Raw genomic sequence first — 25,425 nt, 5'->3', positions numbered from 1 at the left:
GAACAGCCCTTACGATTTCGATTTCAAGCTTTCGTGACTGCAGGGATTCATATTATTGGTTCTTTCGGTAAAGTCACGTAGAAGGGAAATAATACACTTTTTATTGTTTTATATATTTTTTATTTTATTATTTCCCTTCTACGTGACTTTACCAAAAGAACCAAGAATACGAAGCCCTTACGATGTACCGCACCGTGAACAAACTACGGGAGAGGAATGTCATCCTTAAAAAAAAAAATGTCCCCCTTCGTGTTAGAGCATGGCTCACAGAAGTGAATATCGGAGGTGTTGCTGCGATTAAACAATCCATCTATAGCACTTGCACACGAGCTGATTTCATTGCTCCACCCCTGCCGTGGGCGTTCTCTCGGGTGCGTTACCACCTTTGGCTGCCACTCCATCATTAGTCTCAGCCACTGGCCATCATCCCGTCCAACAACGAGTCCTGCTTAAGTCGCTTACTTGTTTTTGCAGCCCAACGTGATTTCTCTTAACCGAGTGTGTTAGGAGGCTTTATTTTTTTTCTTGGCAAACGGTGACAAGACTGAGACCATCAACTTACTTAAGACTCGGGAATCCAGTTAAATCACCGAGGCTTACGTGGAGTGAAACCCAGGATATCACAGTGGAAGTGATTTGGTGCTTGGGCAGTTTTGGTCCACTCAGCCGCACGGCCACGTCCAATATCCAGATAATAATAATAATTTCTGCGCGATAAAAGATTCATTCGGTGCAAAATTGTGTTTCACACAGAATGTTAAAATACAATCCACAAAAACGCAATCGCTCACGTGAACGTAGGACGGCTGTCAAAGCTGACATGTTGAGAGTGGTAGAAAAAAAAATGTGGAAATTTCCACACGGCATCGCAGCTTAAAGAATAAAACTGTCAGTACCATACACGCCGCTCAATAAAACGCAGCCGAACAACGTGCAGCACCGCATCCTGCTTGGGAGATAAACGTGTCAGTCACGTACGTTTGAGACATGCTAATCAGCGTGCAAGACGATGTGCTTCTCTCACGCAATCGCTCCTACGCGGCGAAACCGTTCAAGAAATATTTCACTGACACTTAAGGTGGGAGAGAGGAGGTGGTCCCTCGGGTCTCAACCAAACACAAGTAATTTGAAATATATTACCACCGAGGAGGCAAACTGAAGCTCAACAAAACAGTCGAAGCAAACCTTCATAAGGAGTAACAGCATCAAGCTGACAAAATATAACAACTCACATGTATTTTTCGATTTAAAGCTTTCGTGACTGCAGGGATTCATCTTCTTGGTTCTTTCGGTAAAGTCACGTAAAAGGGAAGTAATAAAATAATAAAAATAAAACATAATAAAATAAAATAATTTATTATGTAAAGTCACGTAGAAGGGAAGTAATAAAATAATAAAAATAAAACATAATAAAATAAAATAATTTATTATGTTTTATTTTTATTATTTTATTACTTCCCTTCTACGTGACTTTACCGAAAGAACCAAGAAGATAAACTCACATGTAATATAATACAAATAATATTTTTTTTAGCCTATTATCAATTGACTGCTAGATGAAGGCTTTCCCCCAGGGACGTATTGGTCCTTGAGGTTGTTTGACCATACTTCACCACGCTGGTCAGTGGGGAACTAGTGAATGCAGGGCCCAGGATTGGTTTAGACATCACTTGCCATTGATGTTAGCGATGGCTGGCAATCAAACCCAGGTCACTGGGTTCATAGTGCCGCTCACTAACCATTGCTCCAACTCATTAACTTATAACTATGGTGATGACAGCAATTGCCAATCCAGGAAAGCCTCACTGAGTGCCATCTTATAAGCACCTCACAGCCCCGCAGGTTTAATTAATGAGATCACACGGAAATCTCCATGTGGTCCACCAACCCTGGTTCCACAGTGCCGAATCATAGCTACTGTGTCCTGCAATCCCCTTTGTTCAGAGCAGGAAAATAGGGCCCTGTAAGCTTTTAAACAGTGGTTTACTTAAAACAATGACATTTAACAAACATGCAACAGTTGGTTCAACACAGTCTGAGAATAAATTGCACAACAAGTCATCATCATACGAACAGCAAAAGATTTAACACGCAAATTAATTACAAAAAACCTGCAAGTGTTCCAAATGACTGCCCAAACTGTCTGAAGATAACACAAATACACGAAGACCTTTAAATGTCTTTGCGAATTAACGTGAGCTCAAGCGCGGCCGCACCTTGACACCAAGACACGACCGTTATACACCGTACACGCACGGGGGGCTTAATCCCAGCCGATGTGCCAGTCCACATCAGTGACCAGGAAAGCCTCTCGCCAGTTGACCTTTCCGCACCGTGTCTACCATCCATTCCAACCCACCAGCAACACATTCGGTGAGCAATTGAGTCCCGTGCAATGGCAGCGGGTGCAGCAAATATATATTGGTGGGGCACAAAAGCACAGGAGAGGGGGGATGAGGAGGGGAGGGGGGAGGTGTATGCAGTGCTTTATAATACTGAGCAGGTCATTTTCACTGCTCTATCCGAGCTATGAGTGCTTTGATATTTTGCATTGTCTTTGCGCTCGATGCTTTTTGGCGTTCTTTGGTCTCACACTGGTGAGCCAAGTCCATAAATTAAGCTTTGTCTCTGGTGTAGGCCAATCAGTTTCATGGACAATGAATGCATTATCAAAGCTTCTATGTGTGGATGTTTTACCGCAATCGTGTGTGGTCAATGCAGGCTTGATGCCTTGCGATAGATGTCTATTTGGTGTTTGAACATCTTTACACCTCCTGAATCATTTCGATTTAACGCTTTCGTGACTGCCGGGATTCATCTTCTTGGTTCTTTCGGTAAAGTCGGCTGCTTGCGTTGTGGCCGAAACGTCGTGATAATTATTTTACAATGTTTTATTTTTATTATTTTATTATTTCCCTTCTACGTGACTTTACCGAAAGAACCAAGAAGACCTCCTGAATCATTTCCTGAAAAGGGGTAAAGCCCATTTATTTTTCTATCGAGCAGGCAATTATTAAGCATTTCTCCCCCCCCCCCCACCCTTTTTAATTTTTTCCAAAGCGGGACGCCCGGCCCCACCGGGCCTTGAACGATGAGGGTAGAAATGTAGGCGAGTGGCGGTGGACACACCTTGCACGGGTGCTTGCAGGTACACGTGATGGCCGAGCGCGAGGCCCATGTGCGTCCCGGGCGGTAGGCGCACGCACAGCAGGACCGTGTCGTGGGTGACCGGCGAGCGGGCGGTCACAATGCCGCGCCGGAAGAGCAGCTCTGCAGACATCCCCCGTCGCAAAGGGAATGGTAGAAAATATCACGCGTACGTCGCAGATTGCTTTGTTCCGTCATCTTCTTGGTTCTTTCGGTAAAGTCACGTAGAATGGAAATAATAAAAATAAAACATAATAAAATAATTCTCACGACGTTTCGGCGACAACGCAAACAGCCGTCCTCAGGTGAAGACCAGGTCTGTCGGGGAGACAAGCATGGTGCTGTTTCATTCAGATGCTGTCTCCCCGACAGACCTGTTCTTCACCTGAGGACGGCTGCTTGCGTTGTGGCCGAAACGTCGTGAGAATTATTTTATTATGTTTTATTTTAATTATTTTATTATTTCCATTCTACGTGACTTTACCAAAAGAACCAAGAAGATGAATCCCTGCAGTCACGAAAGCTTTAAATCGAAATTGTTCCGTCACGTTCGCATTGGTATTCTCGTTCTGTTCTGTGCAATCTCGTTTTGCTCCGTGAGCCTAAACAGTAACATTTGCATACTCAAAATGTCACTTATTGTAAGGGTGAATGAATAACTAATTCGAAACATTTCATGAGTAACTTAATAGACGTTGCCGTCACTTGTCGATCCAGGTTACACTTGCAAAAGAGGCTTGTTGGCCCAATGAGTTTTCATAATTAGTAAATAGGCTAACAGCGAATCACCCGGAATGTGCCCAATCGCTTCAGTTGAGTCTGGATACTGCTCGATGGGTGACCACCATGCACAAAACAGGTGTTATAGGCTTGCTGCGGGGCTACTTTGTCAGCTGGTGGCAGGGCAGCAAATATCCATACTCCACTGTCGATGCTTCCCGCCTTCGCCGACCTGCAATGGACAGCGTGGAAAATCATGGGCAAATACCTCCCAGATCGCACACGGCATGGGGAGCGGATTCATCCAGCGGTGGATTAACAAAACGGGCGGCACACGTTCAAATCGTACGTCGTAATTTCTTACAATTTTCCGCACTCAACTGCACGCACAGCGATCACGTGCGATGATCGCGGAGTCGTCGCTGCGCCTACTCTTGACCGTCGCTGGTGGGGTGCCGACTCACCACGCGAGCTCGTCTTGTCGAGCAGCCCGGATCCCCCAAGGTGTTGGCCAAGACTCTTCCACGGCATTCTGGGCTGCGCCTTCTTCAGGCAGACCTCTACCTTGCCCGGAGGGGACGTCACCTGCACTACAAATGCACAACCGCACAACCCATAGAGTGGCGCGATCCACGATCGCGCACAGCCCACAAAGACGCACAACCCACGGACAGCCACAACCTACTGATGTGCACAGCCCATGAACATGCACAACCCACGAACAGGCACAACCACACACAGGCATAACCTACGAATGGGCACAAGCCACAAACACGCACAACCCATAAACAAGCACAACCTGTCAATGCCCACAACCCACTAACACACACAACCAATCCAAAGCAACACAACCCACAAACATGGACAAGTGCAAACAGGCATAACCTACAAACGGGTACAACCCACGAACAATAAACTACAGTGATGTCATATAATTACCGTTATGCCAATTACTCCGGGATACATTTGACAAAACATCAATTCACTCGATAACAGCTTTTCATTTAGAACTGTAATATTACCGAGTCTGATGGTTCATAAACATTTTGTCAGGAAGTAAATATGTCCAAAAAGTTAAATGAGCAACGATAATCAAATCGTCTTGGGTCTTTCGGTAAAGTTACGTAGATAGGTTCAAAGAAAATAATCAAAAAAATCACATCATGACGATATTTAGCAAAATGGACGATACGATTATCCTATATCGTACCATACGTTGGTATATCACAACGAGCATAGGACCCGCATCGCAACACGGACACACACAACTCGCATAACCAAGACACAGACCGAAGCCATCACACACAGCCAATACATTAGCACGCCGGTCCGGCAAACAACCCCACGCCATCACATGACAAAGAAGTAATAGCATTCAAGTGCTGTTCCAGGTATTCCCATTGCTCCCTTCTTAAGTAGTCTTGCTGCCACAGCTCCTGCTGCGTATATGCAACGGCACCGCAGGAGCGTGCGCTCGTCGTGTGCTGCACATGCGCGTGCTCATTACGATTCGCCTCATACAAGACACGAACAGTGATTGATACAATCAAACGTCTGAACGACCCATCGTAAATGGGAAATAGTGCGAGCTGCGAAAACCATACGTTTCAAACAAGACCCACAAAGATGTGTCAAAAGCACACAGCATCTTGTGCGTATGCAAAAAAAAAAACATGAGCATTTCCTGAAGTGTATCTGTGGTCTTCTTGTCTTAGCTCATCATTAAAAGAAATGCGAGTCAAAAATGTGTCCAACTGACAGCAGCAAAGATGTAGCACTAGTGGGCAACAATGCACTCTTCAGGCAATGCTGATTATGTTTATCTTTGCATGCGCACAATGGCCGTGTTATTTTTACGCATTATTGTGTATTGCTTGAAACGTGTGATTTTCCAGCCTGCACCGACTTTTCTGTTATGGAGGAATTTTCTCGCCAATTACAGATCCAACAGTACGAATGAGTCACTGTTAATGGTTTGCAATTTCTAACTCCGGCCAAATGCCTTAAAGACAGTGTGTGATTTTTACATCGTTATCATCATTATTATTTATGCTATACTGTCTCATTAAAGCAGAGTTCGGCTAGTCACCATAGCTACAGGTTGGAGGAGGCCACTCTGCTGTGGGCGAGAGTAGCTTCAAATTCACTTACACTGTTATTCCCCTCCTGAATCTAAATATATCGGAACTCACCTCTCCATTAACCAAACAACGGAACTATGAAACCTGGTTTTAACCTTCACGTTTCTGTGTCTTAATGATGACTATAATGATGCACATTCTTTGTCATCTACATTTGTATTAAGCTGGAAGAACCCAATTAACCTACAAGGTTCTTTACACGCGGGTGTCCATTCCAAGCTGGTCGGTAATGGTGAACAATAATATCAAGAGGAAGTTACTGTCTTCTTGGTTCTTTCGGCAAAGTCACGTAGAAGGGAAATAATAAAATAATAAAAATAAACATAATAAAATAATTCTCACGACGTTTCGGCCACAACGCAAGCAGCCGTCCTCAGGTGAAGAACAGGTCTGTCGGAAAGACGGCGTCTGAATGAACACCACCAAGCTTGGCAGCGTATATTTAAGCTGGGTTGGAGGGGGAAGGGCGCCTTGACAAAGCAATTTGCATATCAAGAGGAATTTTGCATATTTATGAAAAATGCAGATATGGGATTAGTCACTACTTGTGGAATGCGTAGGAGGTGGGCGGGGGGTTTGAAAGTCATATTATGCCCGTGCATTATGCAGGATTAGCAGCATCAAAGGGAGGGAGTAGGGTCAGCATTAATAAAGGGAAGGAATTTTAATAGTATGGAGCTGCGGCAACTAAACCACCACGTAAATAAACTAAAATATAAACTACATCAGGAATTCATCTTCTTGGTTCTTTCGGTAAAGTCACGTAGAAGGGAAGAAATAAAATAATAAAAATAAAACATAATAAAATAATTCTCACGTTTCGGCCACAACGCAAGCAGCCGTCCTCAGGTGAAAACCAGGTCTGTCGGGGAGACAGCGTCTGAATGAAACAGCACACGAGCTTGGAGCATATATATAAGCTGGGTTGGAAGGGGGGGAAAGGGCGCTTCGACAAAATAATTTGCATATCAAGAGGAATTTAGCATATTTATGGGAAATGCAGGAATGTGATTAGTACTACATATGCCCGTGCATTACGCATCAGGAAGTTACTGGTTTATCAACCCACTGGAAGATACGAGGCTTCACACCATGCCGTGTCAGTCACGGGGCTTGCTTCATCTGACTGTCACCACACTGGTAAGTGTAGGCTGGCGAGGGGAGAGGAGGGTTCCGGATAAGTTGAGATATCGTTCGCCACTGACGTTAGAGCCACGGCCTGGAATCGAACTCGGGGTCACTGCATTGAAAAATTATAATACTCTGATTGATGCTCCTGCTGTTGTGGAGTGACTCATGCAGCCAGCTATGGCTGCAGGGATTTTGTAGTACATGTTGTTTATGCCATTTATTGTGAAAATTCCGTCAGTTCCTATGATAACTGTTTCATTGCTTTCATGGCTTTATTTTGGTGATTTCGAAAAGTGTATTGGTTTAGCCATGTTTGTTTGTTGTAGTACAGAGTTAGACTGATGGCCTTAATATAAGTTGTCTTGTGGTTGTTGTTGGTTGTTTGACTTGCATCCCACTGGGATTTTTGCACACAGCGTTGGTGTATGGTGATTTTTTTCTGCAATATTTTGCTGTCTTTCCTTGGATTTTCTGTTTGCACTTAGTCACATATTCACTTTAAGATGTTTTTTGTTCATGTTTTTGTTTTTTGTTTGTTGCGGTTGCACCCGATTCAAGAGCCGAATGGCTCACAGGGCTATAGCAAATAAATGAACTTGAATCGCTTCACGCCACAAGGCAGGGAAGCACGAATCGGAAAACTTCCAACAGCCTGCGATGCAAAGGGTGGCACTACTTCATGCTCTAAAATGAACGCTCATCTCAAGTTAAAGTCACGTAGAAGGGAAATAATACAATAATACAAATAAAACATAATAAAATAAAATTATCACGACGTTTCGGCCACAACGCAAGGACGGCTGCTTGCGTTGTGGCCGAAACGTCAGTGAGAATTTTATTTTATTATGTTTTATTGTTTTATTTTATTATTTCCCTTCTACGTGACTTTACCGAAAGAACCAAGAAGATGAATCCCTGCAGTCACGAAAGCTTTAAATCGAAATGTCATCTCAAGTTGATAATTAAATAGCTTCGAGAATTTGTTTGCCAGAGCAGTATTACTGTATACAGAATTAGGTGAGAACTCTAACTCAAAATAACGGCTTGTTTTTTTTCTAAGTGCCTTCATTGGTAACTTGGCTGAGATTGTCAATGCCCAGATTAAAACTCAGGAGCTCAAAAGTGCCAGCCTAAGTGCCCAAACGTGGACTTCTGGTCACCTCTTTTTCCACCGACAAACTCGAGCCACAACAGCGCGGGTTTCTCATGGCACCGGTGGATTTCCACTGGCTCTTTGCCAAGCTGAGCCAGCACCAAACTGTGAAACTCTGGCCTCGCCAAGAATCCCAAGAGTGCACGTGCCATCGCTGGACGCAAGACGCATACCCGTGATGTAGCAGATGCAATTTTGCTATCCTGTAATGTCGCGACATTTCAGCAGTGATCATCAGGTAGGATGCGGCAAATGTTCTTTTATGGCCAGGTGCACGAGCCTTTATTGCAGAACACTTCATTCGTCATTTGATTTGCTTCTCTAAAAGGCAGGAAACATGCTGCAACAATCAGTTTGAAATCACACAAAGGAGCTCTTTAAATCTCACTGGCTCCAATTTCGTGCAAAAAACAGATTATATATTGCATGGAAATGAATGTTAAGGCCACCACTAGGTTGCATTAGTTTGCAATTGACTGTTGATTGGACAGGGACGATAGAGCACAGACAGCCGCTGGAGTGGAAATGTGCTGTGTGGGGTTACAAACAGTTCTGAGGATGACATGAAAGTGTTTTGTTGTTAAGGGAAACCATAATGGGGCAAATAAACAGCGGTATGTTGGTGCTGTTTTAAATTCTAGCTGTCCAACTTTGTTTTTCGCGACGCAGTCCTGGCATTAGCGAGAATGTGTACTTGGATCATACACGTCCTAAGAAATGTGCACGTGTGGGAAAAAAATGCATGGTTGTGTGAACAGGACTCAATTGTAACAAAGTCTGATTATATTTTTACAGATTAATTAAAGATGACAACTTTTTTTTTAATCACGTGATTTCATATTTTGTGAAAACGATCGTAACAGATAATAAACCAAGTACATTTTACATGTACCCGATAGCTCTCCCTAAAGGCTGCAGATTACAGAAAGGACAATGTATCCACAACAAACCTTGGGTTATTAGTAATAAATCGAGTATGGAAACGTTGGGTAACTCATTACCAACAGTGATGGGAGCCAGAATTTTCAGGTAGGGGGGGGGGGCAACCCCTCCAGCAATGAAAAATGATAGGAGTTGTTAGTAAGGAAGGACTTGTCCCTTGCTTTTTATTCGACGCGTGTGCGGCGATGGCGCAGCCATCGATCGAGGGTCGAATTCGAACAGCGTTGTGTGATCGGCATCGCGCTCGCTGAAGGTGTTGATGCCTTCAGGGAAGTCGTGTCCTGTATACGCAACTGCGCACAGTTCTGTGAGTCACTTATAACTGCTCAGACTATTGTCCTATCATCTCATAACATGCTACATAGTGGCAGTGGGGGTCGCAAAATGCCGATTTATTACTAATAAACCCCAATGATCCGATCGAAATTCGGGATTTCGATCGGATCATTGGGGGAGGCACGTGCCACCCCCCCCCCCCCACTGGCTCCGCCAGTGATTACCAACAAAAGATTGAACATTCATGCCTCTATAAAAAGTCGTGCGTGCAACTGGAACATATTTTTAATAAATAAAATAGTAATGTAAACAAGTCCTCGTAGCTGCAGGTGCACGTGGTGGTTTGCATAATTCACAAAAACCATATCGTTTACACCTCCCTACTCCAGCCCCCCCTCCTCGCCACACAAAATCATTGCGCACAACAGGGAAGACTGCACCTTTGACAGGCAAGTTCACCGACACAGATCCGCAGGAGCGCTCGCGTGCGTGCGTGGGGCATCACTCAGCCTGCCGCGCGCAATTACGTTCCAAAAGCCATCCGACGGGGAGAAACAGCTGGATTTATGGCAAGCTTCCTCGGCAAAAATCCTGCGTGAATCGTATTCAAATTCTCACGCTGATTTTTTCCACTGTACGTACGAGCTGCGTCGGGGCTATGCCGAGCTAGCCTGGCGCGCCTCGTGAAGTGTGCGGTTGCTTTTCCATCACCGTAGAACGCCAGCCAAGTTGCTGACGTCACACGCAACGTCATTCGTGCAGGTGTACCCTTTCACTTGCTTTGCCCTGAGCCACATTCATATGTTTTGTGAGGCCAGAGCTTTCTCAGCTTGGTTCTGGCTACCACGATTCCAGGCGAGTCGCCCCGGCTTGCTTAAAATGACACCCTCTTCGTGTTTTCTAAATTATACGATTTCCAAATTTCTTTGAATTCACATCTATCCTTTTGTCTATTTGGATGCAGCAACCGCGTTTCTGACCTCCCACTGCAAGACAGATGGGAAACACTGAAACAAGCAGACTATGCAGACTCTCCACTCGTGCACCACAATGAATTTTTCGCAAAATGAAGGTAGGCTCGCTAAAAAAATATGTAGAAAATGTTAAACATAAAAACCACACAGCAACCATGCAGTACGCTTGATGTGCTACCATTTTTTTTGGTAGCAGCACTGACAACCGGGGAATGAGGTGTGAAAGGATAGCGACTGATGGAGAGAACATCCACATTAAGTGTGGACCCTTAACCCTCTCCCGTTCCGAAATATCTGCAAGTTGCAGGCTGAGTCACCATTCACGTCTGAACCTCGGAATGCACAAGTGGCTCAGTGAACCGGTAATTGTATTTAGAGAGGCATATCAGCCATTGTACTCACCGCAGAGAACTGTAGTGACACAACCGCACTCTATGATAGCTGGCGTCAAAACAGTGGCCTTGTGGGAGCCTCGTTACCGATAGAGTTATTCTAGTTTTTCTTCCAGTTTCGTTTTAATTACGTACACATACACGTACGTCATCAGAACGGCATCATGCTGCTTTTTCCGTACGTCGTCAGAACGGAATCGTAAGAAAAACTTATGACGCACACGTACGTACACGTACTTCATCGGAACGGGAACCGGTTAACACCAACGCAGCTCCGCTCATCAACGGAAATGACGGCAACTCGGCGGCCACACTGTACAGCCTCCCACCGCCAAAGCGTTAATTTCACTTGCATAACGTTTTGTCGTGAAGCCCTGTCTGAAATATATTCTTCGAAATGATCGTCGCGAATCCACGATGCATGCAAGTGCCTTCAGGGGCGTTTAACGCCCATCTATTGCTGCAAATGTGTTTTGCCACACCGGGTGGGTGGGGTGATTGGTTCCACCAAATGTCGCGAGAACTGGGAATCAAGAGAGCTTCCAGTGCCCCCAATGGCTCTGAAAGACCTCTGCCAGGATAATTTGTGATAATCGTATTTTATCATTCTAGTCCTTGACCCCATCCGACAGACATGACTAAACTGCAGCGCGCACTTTACATCGGGCCACTTCCTTACCTGTGTATTCTTCCAGAACCTTGTCTTCCAGCTCTGCGTAAAGAAAACAAAAATATCACCGACTTGCAATTAGTACGAGTGACTGCAATTTCTCGCAACCACTCGGCACGAACCAAGCACAATAAATTCTGCAGCGAGTCAGCGGTAATCAACAATGTTATAAACATGTATGAATATGAAATGCTCTCTAACATTCAACAGAATACCACAATTTCTTGAGGGGAAATGACAGGGTCGGGTACACATCAACCGTTAGCATTTGCACAGGGCAGAAAGCACGTCAGAAATTCAGAGCCAAATTTGGAACACCGTCTTGCAGACACGCAAAATAAAATTTTCCAAGACCATCTACACTGACCTAGACTTCTCCCCCGCCTACATCATTACAGAAACAATTTGCCATCATTAAATTAGTGGTGAGCGCACACTTCCTCGCAATTACATTCAGCTTAACCAGCAAAAATTTATATGCAGAGCTCTTCTGCAATACGGAGAGCCGGTTCAGACGCAAACATCTGTGGCGAATTTTGCACTTATCCTTGAGCGGGGCCTGTCGAAAATAAAAATTACAAATGAAGAGAAATTGTAAATGCAGTTGGATTGCTCTGGCAATGCGTAATTCGTGTGAATAAGCTTAAGAAACGTTCTGAGCAGCCAGCCTTATAAGTAGAAGGCGTTAGAGTGGAGGCAGAGCAGACAGAGTGATTCACACCATTAAACGATGGCAGGATTTATCACTTGTTCGGAAGTGTGGATGAAAGAGCTGATGCAGGCAGAAAGATTAATTGGGTGTCCAAAGAATATGCACTTATGTCTAGAAAGGGCTTACATGAGCCAGGAAGGGTTGTGCAGAATTGTAGGGCTCATAAAGTAATGTATGCAGCAAGATGATCTGCTTCTGTTTTAGTTACATTTATGCAATCGATAGTTTATGAAGTAAAATAAATGTGATTGGAATATAGAGTAATTTTATACGCACACTTCATCACCCTTATTATCATTCCAATTAGTTTATTTTGGGTTAGCTCATATAGATTTAACACATATTTGTAAGTATAACCCCACGATGAGGCATTTGTGGTAGATCGTGTTAATACTCATAATACTAATTAGCTAATCCTATTTATACGCACACTTCATCACCCTTATTATCATTCCAATTAGTTTATTTTGGGTTAGCTCATATAGATTTAACACATATTTGTAAGTATAACCCCACGATGAGGCATTTGTGGTAGATCGTGTTAATACTCATAATACTAATTAGCTAATCCTATTAACCATTTAACACTTATCGAGAATCACAATTCCATTAACAGGCAGCTTCAATAGAATGCATTACACCTTAATATGATGGAGGATAACCTATTTTTACCAACGCTAAATAGATTCACCTTATTACACTAATCTGGCTTGCCAATCACCACCAATCATTGGCCAATAAACGTAATGATTAAACTGGATCACATGCATGACTGTGCTGATAATATGGCGTTTATTTAAAGACTCAGATCAGGAAGGTTTTCCAAGCAGAGCTGAGCTTTTGTTAACACGCGATGATGCTGGATGTATCATCACAAATTCTGATTCCTTTAAAAAATTCCGGTTATGTTGATAAACTAAATGTATGTATGGTGAACTTATTGTGCACCGTACGTAGCCAACCGTGCTTTTTGGAGGTGCGGGGGAAGGAATAACAAACTATACACAAAAATCACTTCTAAAGAAATTCGTTTTCAATCTTAGATTAAAAAGTGCACAGCTCGGAAAGCCGTATCTATTGGAGGACCACATCTCTCAGCGAGCCACTTAAAGAGCCATTGCATTCGACTCCATTTGAAAAGCCCTGCCATGTAAGAATCGTTTACCCGACCAACCACCTCGCATAATTTACACTGAGCCAACTACGCAGACGTGGGGGCGAGGCAGATTTATCTCACGAAGCAACTCTCACCAAGGTGAAGTAAGTAGGACTGCTCCCCCAGTGCCACAGACACCCTCAGCTCACGGTCGCTAACGTCCACAACCACGCACTCAGGTTCCAGGTCCTGCAGACAATGAATGTTTGACATCATCATCATACTGGAATGAACCTCCTGGTTACACCAGCCCACAGGGGATTATTGTGTCCGTCCGTCGTGCAGGGAGGGGCTGGGTGGGGAGGGGAGGGTGGGGAGGGGCTGGGTGGGGAGGGTGGGGAGGGGCTGGGTGGGGAGGGGCTGGGTGGTGAGGGGCTGGGTGGGGAGGGTGGGAAGGGGCTGGGTGGGGGGTGGGAAGGGTGGGGCTGGGTGGGGAGTGGCTGGTCACCCCGTGGTGCCCTTATAAAACTCAACGTTTAACCTACTCACGCCGGCTTGTGCCCGCCCTCACAGTCGGGCATATTTGCGGAATACACCACGCCGCCGTTGACCCTGACCATTGACCGAGCAACCCAACGTTCCTACCAGCTCCCTCCGCAGGATGAACGTGTTTATTACTAAGTCACTGACCACGATCAAGCTAATGCTGGATGAAGCCCTCCCCAAGTGACCACTCTCCCTCACGGTCGTGGGATGCAACGATCAACACGAGCACGTGCGCACAAACATATTTCATTACTCCACGTCTACGGTTAAATATATTCAAATAACTCGCGTAACCAACACGGAATGGAAAGGCCCTCGCCCTGTTAAGGGCTGTATGCTTGAGTCTGTTTTAAACCTATCAGGCACAAAGAAATGCATTTATTAAAAGTCTCTAATGGTTATGACATCTGAACCATATCATGCGTGTTACAATTGCTTATTTATGATGCCAGCAAATTGTATGCGAACCACAGGCAAATGTTACATGTCGATTAATGGAATAAGTACATAAATAATTAACTAGTCACGTCGTGGGAGACAAAACAGGACAAACAAGACCAAAAATAACCAGTTGTTTTTAATTAAATGGTGACTGATTTGTAGCTCTCATCCTGTGGTGTCAAGGGCCCAGTATATGCCTTGAGAAGCAACTGTTGCTGCATATTCTTTGGCTCTTTCGGTAAAGTCACGTAGATAGGTTCAAAGAAAATAACAAAAAACTAAGACATTTCGATCGCAACACGAGCGATCGTCATCATCCTCTTCCTGATGACGATCGTTTGTGTTGCGATCGAAACGTCGTAGTTTTTTGTTATTTTTCTTTGAACCGATCTACGTGACTTTACCGAAAGACCCAAAGAATATGAATTACTGCAGTCACGAAAGCCTTAAGTGAAGATTTAACTGTTGCTGCCTTTCCAGAGTGGTGCTTAGAGTGGTTACGAATGACCAAGTTTAACAAATCTCTCAATCCACTGCTGGATGAAGGCCTCCCTATGCTGTGTTATAGTAGTCATTTGGCCATACTTCACTACTGTGGTCGGTGCGGGTTGGTAAAAGGGAGTGTGCCCAGGACCGGTACGGATACCACTCGCCAATGATCTTAGCCGTGGCTGACAATCATTCTGACGTCATCGGGTTCATACCGCAGTGCGATACCCACTGGTGCCAATGCTCCACCGAAATGAAAATATACGGTGGAAAATGGACAGCAGACCAGGATATGAATTTCATGCAATTGTGAGTTTGAGTGTTCTTTGCCAAAGAATAACTTGGTCGGACAAAAACAGAACGTATAACGGGAAAGAGAGAAAAATTGGAGAAAAAACAGGAAACACTGAAGACTTCACGTAACAAATCAGCGCAGGGCGATGTGGAAGCACGTAGAGCGGGGGGCGGCAAGCGCCCCCCCCCCACCCCCTGCTGTGGGACGTGATACCTTGTGTTTGGAGTAGACAACCAGGGAGACGCTGCACTCAGTCTGGAACCAATCGAACCTGAAGACAGGCAGAGCATCGGGCAGAGTTAAGCACCGTTCCGCCAGAGGTCGCAAACGGGTTTTGATTTCTTACCCGTACCCGGCCTCACCAGGGTCGCAAACGGGTACCCGTACCCCTACCCGGCTGTACCCGTACCCTACCCGTACCCGGCTGGGTACGGGTAGGGTACGGGTATCGGGTACCTGATTGCGACCTCTGGGATGAAGCCATGTTGCAGGCGCGGGTGGGTTGATTCTAGGAACTTGAATTGTGAGAAGAGAGACCCGTACCCGGCCGCACCAGGGTCGCAAACGGGTACCCGTACCCGGCCGGGTACGGGCCGGGTACGGGTAGCCGAGTACGGGTAGCCGGGTATCGGGTAGGGTACGGGTATCGGGTACCCGGTTGCGACCTCTGCGTTCCGCTACCCACGATTCCGCCGCACTGGTTCACGCAAACGCGAGGGGTGGGCTCACGCTGAGCGCACGAGCCAGAGTGACACGGGCAGGTCGCTACCCCCCGCGTCCGTCTCGAAAAACACCAGCCTCAACTCTCCGATGCGTTTTTGGGTTGAACGACGTCCGATGTTTCACTTCCAAGTGCCGGGTTTTTAGATTTTACAAACTGAATATTTCGGAGTAAACGAAGACGAAGAAGCTCCCAGGACGTGGGGGCGTGACGTCGGATGTCTTGCCAAACAACACGCGGCACAGCCCACAAAACACATCGGAGAACCGCACAGCGCAACCACGAATATATTTTCAGGAGTAACGCTGGGCATTATTTTAATATAAACATGAGAAAATTAAGTGTTCAAAGTTCACGCTTTTTAAAGTGTTAAGCTGCTGAATCAAAGACACGTGTCGGCTGCGGGAGATGTGAAAACTTGCCGACAGCTCCCGTCGAAGGAATGAAAGCGGTTATGTGTATGAAAGAGCTCGTTAAGAAAATATACATTTTGAGGTCAATTGCAGGAGGTAAATCACAAGATGCATTTTACTCGAGGCTATGGAAAGGACATTTTGAATTACCACAAGCTGCAATTTAATTTGTTCAAATTATTTTTTTAACTTTTGTATAAAGACGAAGCAATTAAAATGTGCCTGTGCACAGATGACCAATGACTCCACACCTCAGCGGAGTTGTGTGGAGTCCTTGTAATAACTGCAAGCAAAATGTAACATTTTAAATCCAGATTCAAAACTCATTTATTCAGAACAGTTGTTTGTTTTTAGTAAATTGTCCTTTCTCCGCACCTCCGATTAGCACGGTTGGCTACGTGCGGCACGTGAGAAGTTCAACACACATACATACTGTCATTACCGCTGTGTTGAAAGATCACTGCCAACACAGTCTCTTAAGCGTCAGTTACATTATTCTGTGTTGCACTGATGGTACGTCCTCACTTGTACAGAGATACAAACAAACATTGCTCATGGCTGACTGAGCACACGGAGGCTGTGGGGGCACTTGCCTTGTGTGAATGTTGAAGAGTGACACGAAGGCCACTAGGCCTGTAACAATTCACCAATTATAAAATACGTGTAAATGCACATGGCGCATGCATACATTCAGGCACGAGATAAAAGCCTATTGAAAATTGTCGTGTGAAAAGTTAAGATTCATGCTCATTAATCCTAAAGTATACAAAAGAGACAGTAAAAATAAGACGAACATTTTTTTTCAAGTTTTTCTCGAATTTTATGCTGATTGTATTATTGGCATCATGTACTAAGGTGAAGTATCAATTTGGATCTCTTGTACAGCAGTGCAACCCTTCATGTTTGAGAACAGCCCATGGAAGTGGAAATCACAGAGCTACGTCTAAGATACTGTCAAGTGACCCCTGTTCTACAGTTGTGTGCAGCAAAACATTAGCATGAAGCACTCTGTCACTACTCTCTGGTTCTTTCGTAGATAGAAAAAATGATAAAATAAAATACGACGTTTTCAGTCGCAACACAAGCGTCCGTCTTCAGAAAAACTTCTCTCACCTGAAAACGGACGCTTGTGTTGCGACCAAAAACGTCGTGTTTTCTTTTCTCTTATTATTTTTTCTAACTACGTGACTTTACCGAAAGAACCAGACAGTATGGATTCCTGCAGTCACGAAAGCTTCAAATCAACACTCTGTCACTGCTCATCGCATGACGTTCAAATCCATATTTTAAATCTGATATTTAGCCAAATGAAGTCCAGAAGCAAATTTAATGTAATTTGGTTTTTTTTTGTGCATTCAATGGTGAGCAAATGGAGTACCATCAACTTACTGCACTTGATGACCAAGTTTCATTACACGAGCTTTCTGGATTCCAATACGGAATCTCAGACGTGGCCAGGACAGCTCTCTGACCTCGAAGCCACTTGGCCACGGCAAGAATCGATTGCTAAATCAAACTGCAACCCCGGATCATGTCAATTCGTCACAGGCGGCCAAGTGTAAAATCATGACATGTCCCGTAGGTCGTCCCGAAAATATGGTGAGTGTTGAACACTCACCTCGGTGTGGGTGTCTGTGGGACCGCAAGGATGAGCGGGGTTAAGGCGTCACTCCCCAGTGCCTCCACGTTGTTGTCTGTGCACAAAGCAAATGGGTGGTAAACCAGAAACCGCGGCGTTTAAACCGCCGCCACCGTGACTCCTACATCACCAATTCTCGTCGTATTAACTTGTGGGTGAATGTGACGGAAGCTTGTGTTGCCTCCGAAACGTCGTGATTTTTATTTTATTTTACTTTTATTAATTTAATTTTTTACCTACGTGACTTTACCGAAAAAACCTAAGAATAAGGTGAATGTGACCTCAGTTGATTGCGTGCTTTTATTGCAATAAGTTATTACAGTTATTACATTGCCCGATTGGCAAAAGCAAAACAAATCAAATAGGTTTGGAAGTGTCACAATCACTTGCATTTGTTGGTGCATCAGTTAGTCGGGTAACTAAGGGATTTACTCAATTAGTGGATATTGTCTGCGATAATTTCATTACCATTTTAATAACATGTATACTCACAGGACCGAATGTCATAAATTGATCCACAGTTCAGGACATTGGCTTGGACCTTGATGCAATCTGCTAGTCCTTCGAGACGCGTTTTAACATTTGTGAAGCATGCTGCAATATGAGCAATAAATCGTCATGATGATAACGATGCATTGTCATTTTCCAAGTAGTTTTTTTTAACTTAATTTCTTTTTTAGATATGGAAATGATCGCAAAAGATCCTGCCCCAAAGGTTGTCTTGCGCAAATGTAATTTTCTGTCACCGCCAGACAAAGGCATATTTCTGCGTGCACCCTTAGAGGAGTGATTGATTTAACCCCGTGTTCCACGGAATGTGCGGGTAAGGAATGTAAATAACTACTCAAAATCAAACAATAACTGCAGGTTAAGTATATAAAAATTGAGCGATGATACCGCTATAAGGTAGCGCATTTGGCTCGCGCAAGCCACGCAAACGTTTCGTAAACGGAATTATAACTCAACCACCGCTGGGTTGCCATCGTTAAATATTCACGATGTCTCTTGGAGCAAGAGATATTGGCGAAGTGTTTAATTCGGTACGTCACATAAATGTCCACACTCACGATTAAAGAGACGTTTCATGTGCAGTACATTTTAATTATAGTGGAAACATAATTGGCTTACCTCCTTTCACAATGTCGCACACAATGTGATCTTTTTGCTTCTTGACATCTACGTAACGACACATAAGGCAACTTAAAATATTTTGTATCAAAATGTCCATCAGTCAGTAGAGTCGTTCATGAATGTCAAAATGTATTTTCGTACACAATGCCCTTCCCATGCACACATAAAATGACATCTATAGGACAATTTCTGCATTGCTTTCTTTACTGGTCAGAATGTCTTCTTGGTTCTTTCGGTAAAGTCACGTAGAAGGGAAATAATAAAATAATAAAAATAAAACAATAAAATATAAAACATAATAAAATACAATAAAATTTGTATTATGTTTTATTTTTATTATTTTATTATTTCCCTTCTACGTGACTTTACCGAAAGATCCAAGAAGATGAATGCCTGCAGTCACGAAAGCTTTAAATCGAAATGTAATGGTCAGAATGTATTTTCTGTTTTCCTATAATTATTGATATCCAGGTCACCCTTAAAATATGAACTAAACTGTCAAATACCTCTCAATAATGAAGATCTTATACATCACACTCTCAATCCACTGCCTCCTCAATGTTTCAGTCATGCGGATTGTTTGATTACTTCACCATCCCAGTCAGTGCAGGTTGGTGAAGCCCAGAATCAGTTCAGATCTCATTAACCGCTGATATTATCCATGATCTGGAATCAAACGAAGGCTGCCGAGTTTATAGCGCAGTTTGCTTACCACTGCGCCAACTATTCCCACAATACATTCTCATTTGATCATGAAGGTTATCATTTATATTGTGTACAACATTTCCTGTACATTATATAAAATTAACATGATAAACTGCGGTTCATTCAAAGTGCATTTAGACTGTATAAAAAAAATCTCAAGTATTTTATTTAACAAGACGATTCAGGTACACACAGAGAGTATGAAAGGACGTTGACACCGGCACAAACACATTACGGATTAAAGTGCCTGTCTAAACCGCATGTCAACCCTGGTGTTTTCCTCGACTACATTAACATTCAATTTCAGTAAGAATTAAATTAAAAGTGTTTTAAATTGGACACTTGTACATTTTCTGATGAACCAAAAACTGTGCTTGGCTCTAGCCCCCGCCACAGTGGTACCGGCACGATGTTAAGCTTGACCTTTTTTATATTCTTAGGTTTTTTCGGTAAAGTCACGTAGGTAAAAATTAAAATTAATAAAAGTAAAATAAAAATAAAATAAAAATCACGACGTTTCGGAGGCAACACAAGCCTCCGTCTTCAGGTGGAACCGTCACAGCACGATAGCTGTATCAAGCTATCAAGCTATCGTGTCGTCTTCAGGTGGAACCGTCACAGCATGACTGCTGTATCAAGCTATTGTGTTGCCTCCGAAACGTCGTGATTTTTATTTTATTTTTATTTTACGTTTATTAATTTTAATTTTAATTTTTTACCTACGTGACTTTACCGAAAAAACCTAAGAATATGAATGCTTGCAGTCACGAAAGCTTCAAATCTAGAACTTGACCTTTTTGTTCGCATATGACAAAATCACCCAGAATGCACCTGGTCTCATCAGATCTCCGAAGTCAAGCAGGTACGAATGGAGCCTGCATAGAGCTCGGATGGCTGATTACCATGCACCATGCATAACGGGTTGCTATAGAGCAATGTCATCTATGCTCCACACGTTCAGCAGCCCACACTGACTAGCACGGTGAAGTATCATCAATGGTCTCCCACGATCTGCACAGCATTGGGAGACGTCTCCTCCAGCAGTAGATTGTCAAAAGGGCTGCACATGTAAAAGTTACGTTTGGGTCACACGTGCATTGAGTATTAACATAGGTGTGCATGTGTTTGGTGAAACTGTATTGCAGAGAACAGCAAGAGAAGGCAGGCCATGAAAACCGAGAACACAATCGGAACCTTAACTAAGGAGAGCAAAAGCAAAAAACTAAACATTTCAGTGTCTCGAGTTACCCTGGGCTTTGTCTTTTGCCTAAAACCAAAGCGGCCAGTGTCGTGCGTTTGCAAACTCGTGGCTTTGTGGCGGAGCAGCGCTGCGTGTGGCCCATGTGTCGCATTACCCTTTGGGATTGGCACGGAGACAGCCATTCGCCCGACGAGACACTCCTTGAGCATTGACTCAAAATTCACCCAGCGATGAACCTAAGAGAGCCAAGTCGCGTGAAGACAAAAACAAGAAGGCCCCACCATGCAGCAACACAACAAAGACCCACCCGCCAAACCCCCTCCACCCCCCCGAGTAGCCTTTAACAGACTTGTTGGGGCAAGTGCGGTGAGTGAGCACAGAATAAGACTGACACGGTACACAAGGGGGTGGGTGGCCAGCACCATGCCCGGCTGACGTTTACATATCGCACAATGTATTCATTTCAGGCTGAGTTGACCAAGGGAAGGCTCAGAACCAGTTCAGATATTCGTTACAGATGTTCGACGTGAGTGTGAATTGAACTGGGGTCTCCGGATTTGCAGCGTACTGCACTAAACACTATACTATCACACATCACGTACACCTACACTCACACATGAACATGCCACGATCAATTATAATCCCGCGACCACTGCTGCCACAAATTACTGCTCACAGAATCATTAACTGCAAACTTCAATATTGCTTAAAATACCAGAGTTATTAAATAGCACTTTACTATCAATTGCAGTCTCAGGAATTATTAATAAGACGTCAGAGTCACTTACTGTCTTTAGAATTATTACGTGAAATGCCACAACTTTAATAGATAACATCACCAACTATTATAAAACCAAATCGCTTACAATTATGTTGTTGGGTGTTACTGGACACTGCTTTTACCATTGATAATATTTCGCATTGAAATGTCAACGTAAAATTTGACAAGAATAGATCTTACAAAAAAAACCGGGTAAAACTTACAAACTGTGAACATTGGATTGTTGGCGTGTGCCGTACACAACAGTCCAGCCTGAAATGCACGCTGAAATGTTCCGTTTCGCAAAATAAAAAACAAGAACGTCTCTCTTCACAGCTTTAAAAGGCACAGGATGTCCATGATATTCATAGATTTTTATGAACTCCATTATGCTGCCCACCACTTAGTCGCACAGCAGCATGTAACAACATGCCTTGCGTGGCAATCGCCCATCCACGCACTCTCTAGGCTCAGCTCTTCTTAGCTTCCAACATCTAATGAGATCGCACCACAATTGCATGTGATTTGGGTCATTGCAGTGTATCGGTAAGTATATGAAGTGCCATTGTGTCGCCCATAGCAATGGGCACGTGTGTACAGTCTTCCCTTGTTAGTCGCGTGGGATACATTCCATAGATGCCCGTGAATATCAAATCTTTAGAATGAATTACCTAAAATAAATACACAAGCCATTAAATACATGAAAATTATGATATTTCTCATCACTTTATGTCATCACTTTCTCGCATCACATTCTCTCTCATCACTTTATCTCTCGTCACTTTATTTCATCACTTTCGCTCTCTCTCTCTCTCTCGATGCAGTCATCTAGAGTCCCAGATGCGATTCGCGCATAGCCAAAATCGCGGACAGCAAGTTCGTGAATAACGAGGGAAAAGTGTAAATGAAGATTGTGGAGCAAGCGGCACCTGTTCAAAAAGTTCCGTGCCATCCACGCCGGCCGCCTTCATGAGCTCTTCCTCCCCTCCGGGGTGGTACTCCATGTATGCCGTCACATTGTACACCAGCCCTACAAGCAGCAGCAACAGCAGGAACGGCACGTGCTCTTTGTTATTATTATATTCATCAGCCACCATCAATGCCCTCCTGGGGCATGGCCGAGCAGTCATGTGTTTGCCGCTTGTTGCAGAGGATCCCGGTTCAAGGCTGGCGGCCGCCCTGGTTAATGCTGCAGGTGTATTCACCAAAACTACACATCGTCTGCCTCAGATTGATCAATAAAAAATAATGTCACGTGATAAAAAAAATAGTTGGCCACGTGTGCTGCCATCACGGTCTAGATTTTGCCAAATTTCAAGGTTGCTCGCAAATTACCTAATTTGGTAAAACTACGTGGCAACATCGTGGCCTACTGTGAAACCACTGAAGAATGTTTTCGTCTGCAAAACATACTGTCTTCTTGATAGTATTGCGTGATAAGAATAGCACAATTGCAATGGTACTTATGATTTGATTTCATGATACAGAAGGCCTTCCAAACCATCACCATCCATCAAACCCCTGCGGTGCAACAGTCCAATTAAAACCTGCGCACCACCATCTGATTTCATCGCACAATCTCTGCAATAGACATCTTTGACACGTTACTTCTGTTGTTATCTTCATTCCACATAGCAACGTGTCCTGCCCAAGCCCACGTACCTTTCCCAACAATCAATATGACGTCTCTAGCCTGCATACATTCTCCAATCCTGCCAAAACTCTTCAATTTAAACAGAGGTATGTGGAATAATTTTAATGCCTTTAAAATGACAAGTTACACGGAGCAGTCCCGTCACTGGCCATGAAGAAATCTCAGGCCTGGAGCACTAAAGTTCACCTGCCCGATTTCATTAGCACACTATGCTGGTGATGTGATATGATTTTGTCAGCAACACGGATGTCAAGCACGACAGTACGGGGCTTGAAGACACTGAAGCGTGGCTCAGACATCGACGGCTCACACTCGCCGGGCATGTCGTACAGCAGCGACAAATCCATCCCCTTCCCGTGAATCCCTAAAGCTTGCCATTGACACCGTGGGCAACGTCGGATTAGGCAGGAGGCCCTTCAGCAATCCGGTGAAGACCTCGCGGTCAACTTCACCTATGCCATGAGACCTCCTTTACCAGTTGCTAAATATAGTAATAGGTTTTTACCCTTTCAACTGGTACAAAAACTGACACCTTTATACAAGGCATCATGTTTGCAATAACCACAACACAAGCAGTCAAAATGCAAACAAAAAGAAACAACTCTGATGATGATAATAATATGCACTGTCCTTGAAGATTATTGGTCCACACCCGAGACAGCTTTTCTTAGAGCCTAGTCTCCATTGGTGTTGGACCAGATGACGCCAAAAGGCGTGTGGACCAATCAACTTCAAGGACAGTGCATATCATTATCATCATCAGAGTTGTTTCTTTTTGTTTGCATTTTGACTGCTTGTGTTGTGGTTATTGCAAACATGATGCCTTGTATAAAGGTGTCAGTTTTTGTCCCAGTAGAAAGGGTAAAAACCTATTACTATATTTCACCTATGCCGTCCGCAGTCTGCTGCCGTCACCGAGACTCCAGATGAGGCTATACGCAGAGGTCATCGCGGAAGAACGCAACACACCCCAGGCTGCTCCAAGAGAACGGTCTGGTAGAGGGCATAACGGGTCCATGGGACGAACATTGGTACGCACTCCTTAATGCACACTTGCAGCCACGGACTCATGTGCTCCTCTTGCTTGACACACATTTAGCAAATATTAGCCAAGGCTATGTATAAATGAGCTGTATAACACTTTCCTAATTACAATTAGGATGCCCGCGTTACAATGCAAAGTGCAGTAGCGGCACACATCTTTTATCGACTGTTTTGGAAACCAAGGTTTGGTGGACCACACAGATGTTTTTACACACCCAACCTGCTCGACTGCGAAGTGGCCAGGAGATGGCAGTACGTGAAGTGGATTCGTGAACCTGTCCATGCGGACACATGCACTTTATGCACACACAAAACACATATGTCAAATAAGGACTTGACCAAACATCTCAGTGCATGAAGGACCCTCCTGAAAACGAGTTACCGTGATGTCCCTTGGATGTCAAACAGATGCGGGCAAATACATGAAATTACATAATTCATTCATACAAATTACCATACATACACTCTAGGTGCAAAACAACCCAAACAAAAATTACACTCAATGTAAACATGCATCAATGCTTGGTGATTTGGACCATGGATGGGAGGTACAATGGCAAGGGGGCAGGTGAGGCGAATGCATGGGCATGGTTGTGGGAATGGGTTTCAGGAGCATTAGGCACCATCGTCACGGCTCAGCCTAATCCGCATGATGCGGACAAGAGATCATGCAGTCCAGATTTCCCATAGCGTCCTCATCAGGCGTGACCAATACGAGTAATCCGCATAACGTGGAACACCATGAATCGCAGATGTGGACATTGCCAGAGAGAAGCAGAAAGCCTGTACGAACAAAGGTGAATCACGTATTACCATTTCATAGTCCATGGACACTGCCGATCAGGTAGATAAAGGTGAAATCCTGAAATTGTTTGGCTCATGCAACTTCTGGCAGAAGGGCCTCCACAGAAAGAGTTCTAGAAAAACCCTATAGAGGGTGCTTTGGCCTCCTTCTGCACGATGGTCAGACATCTTTGACGAGGTGAGAGAACCCACACTCTTCTCCACCGCACGTGACCTGACGATGGGACT

The 25,425-nt window shown here is 44.2% G+C and overlaps 1 protein-coding gene across 1 annotated transcript in view; it reads right to left on the bottom strand.

Moving 5' to 3' along the window:
• Nucleotides 1-25,425, bottom strand: part of LOC133352323 (cytochrome b5 reductase 4) — a 47,705-nt gene that overhangs the window by 17,175 nt on the left and 5,105 nt on the right. Inside the window, 9 exon segments of the mRNA XM_061567917.1 lie at nt 3,130-3,270; nt 4,332-4,457; nt 11,556-11,588; nt 13,510-13,603; nt 15,339-15,396; nt 17,878-17,953; nt 19,027-19,074; nt 21,090-21,171; nt 22,625-22,725. Coding sequence (XP_061423901.1) covers nt 3,130-3,270; nt 4,332-4,457; nt 11,556-11,588; nt 13,510-13,603; nt 15,339-15,396; nt 17,878-17,953; nt 19,027-19,074; nt 21,090-21,171; nt 22,625-22,725 — 759 coding nt within the window.

The sequence above is a fragment of the Lethenteron reissneri genome, chromosome 5 (genome assembly GCF_015708825.2).
Source record: "Lethenteron reissneri isolate LAM-NWPU_2019-01 chromosome 5, ASM1570882v1, whole genome shotgun sequence".
Classification (NCBI taxonomy): domain Eukaryota; kingdom Metazoa; phylum Chordata; class Hyperoartia; order Petromyzontiformes; family Petromyzontidae; genus Lethenteron; species Lethenteron reissneri.
This window is presented reverse-complemented; position numbering and strand designations above follow the sequence as displayed.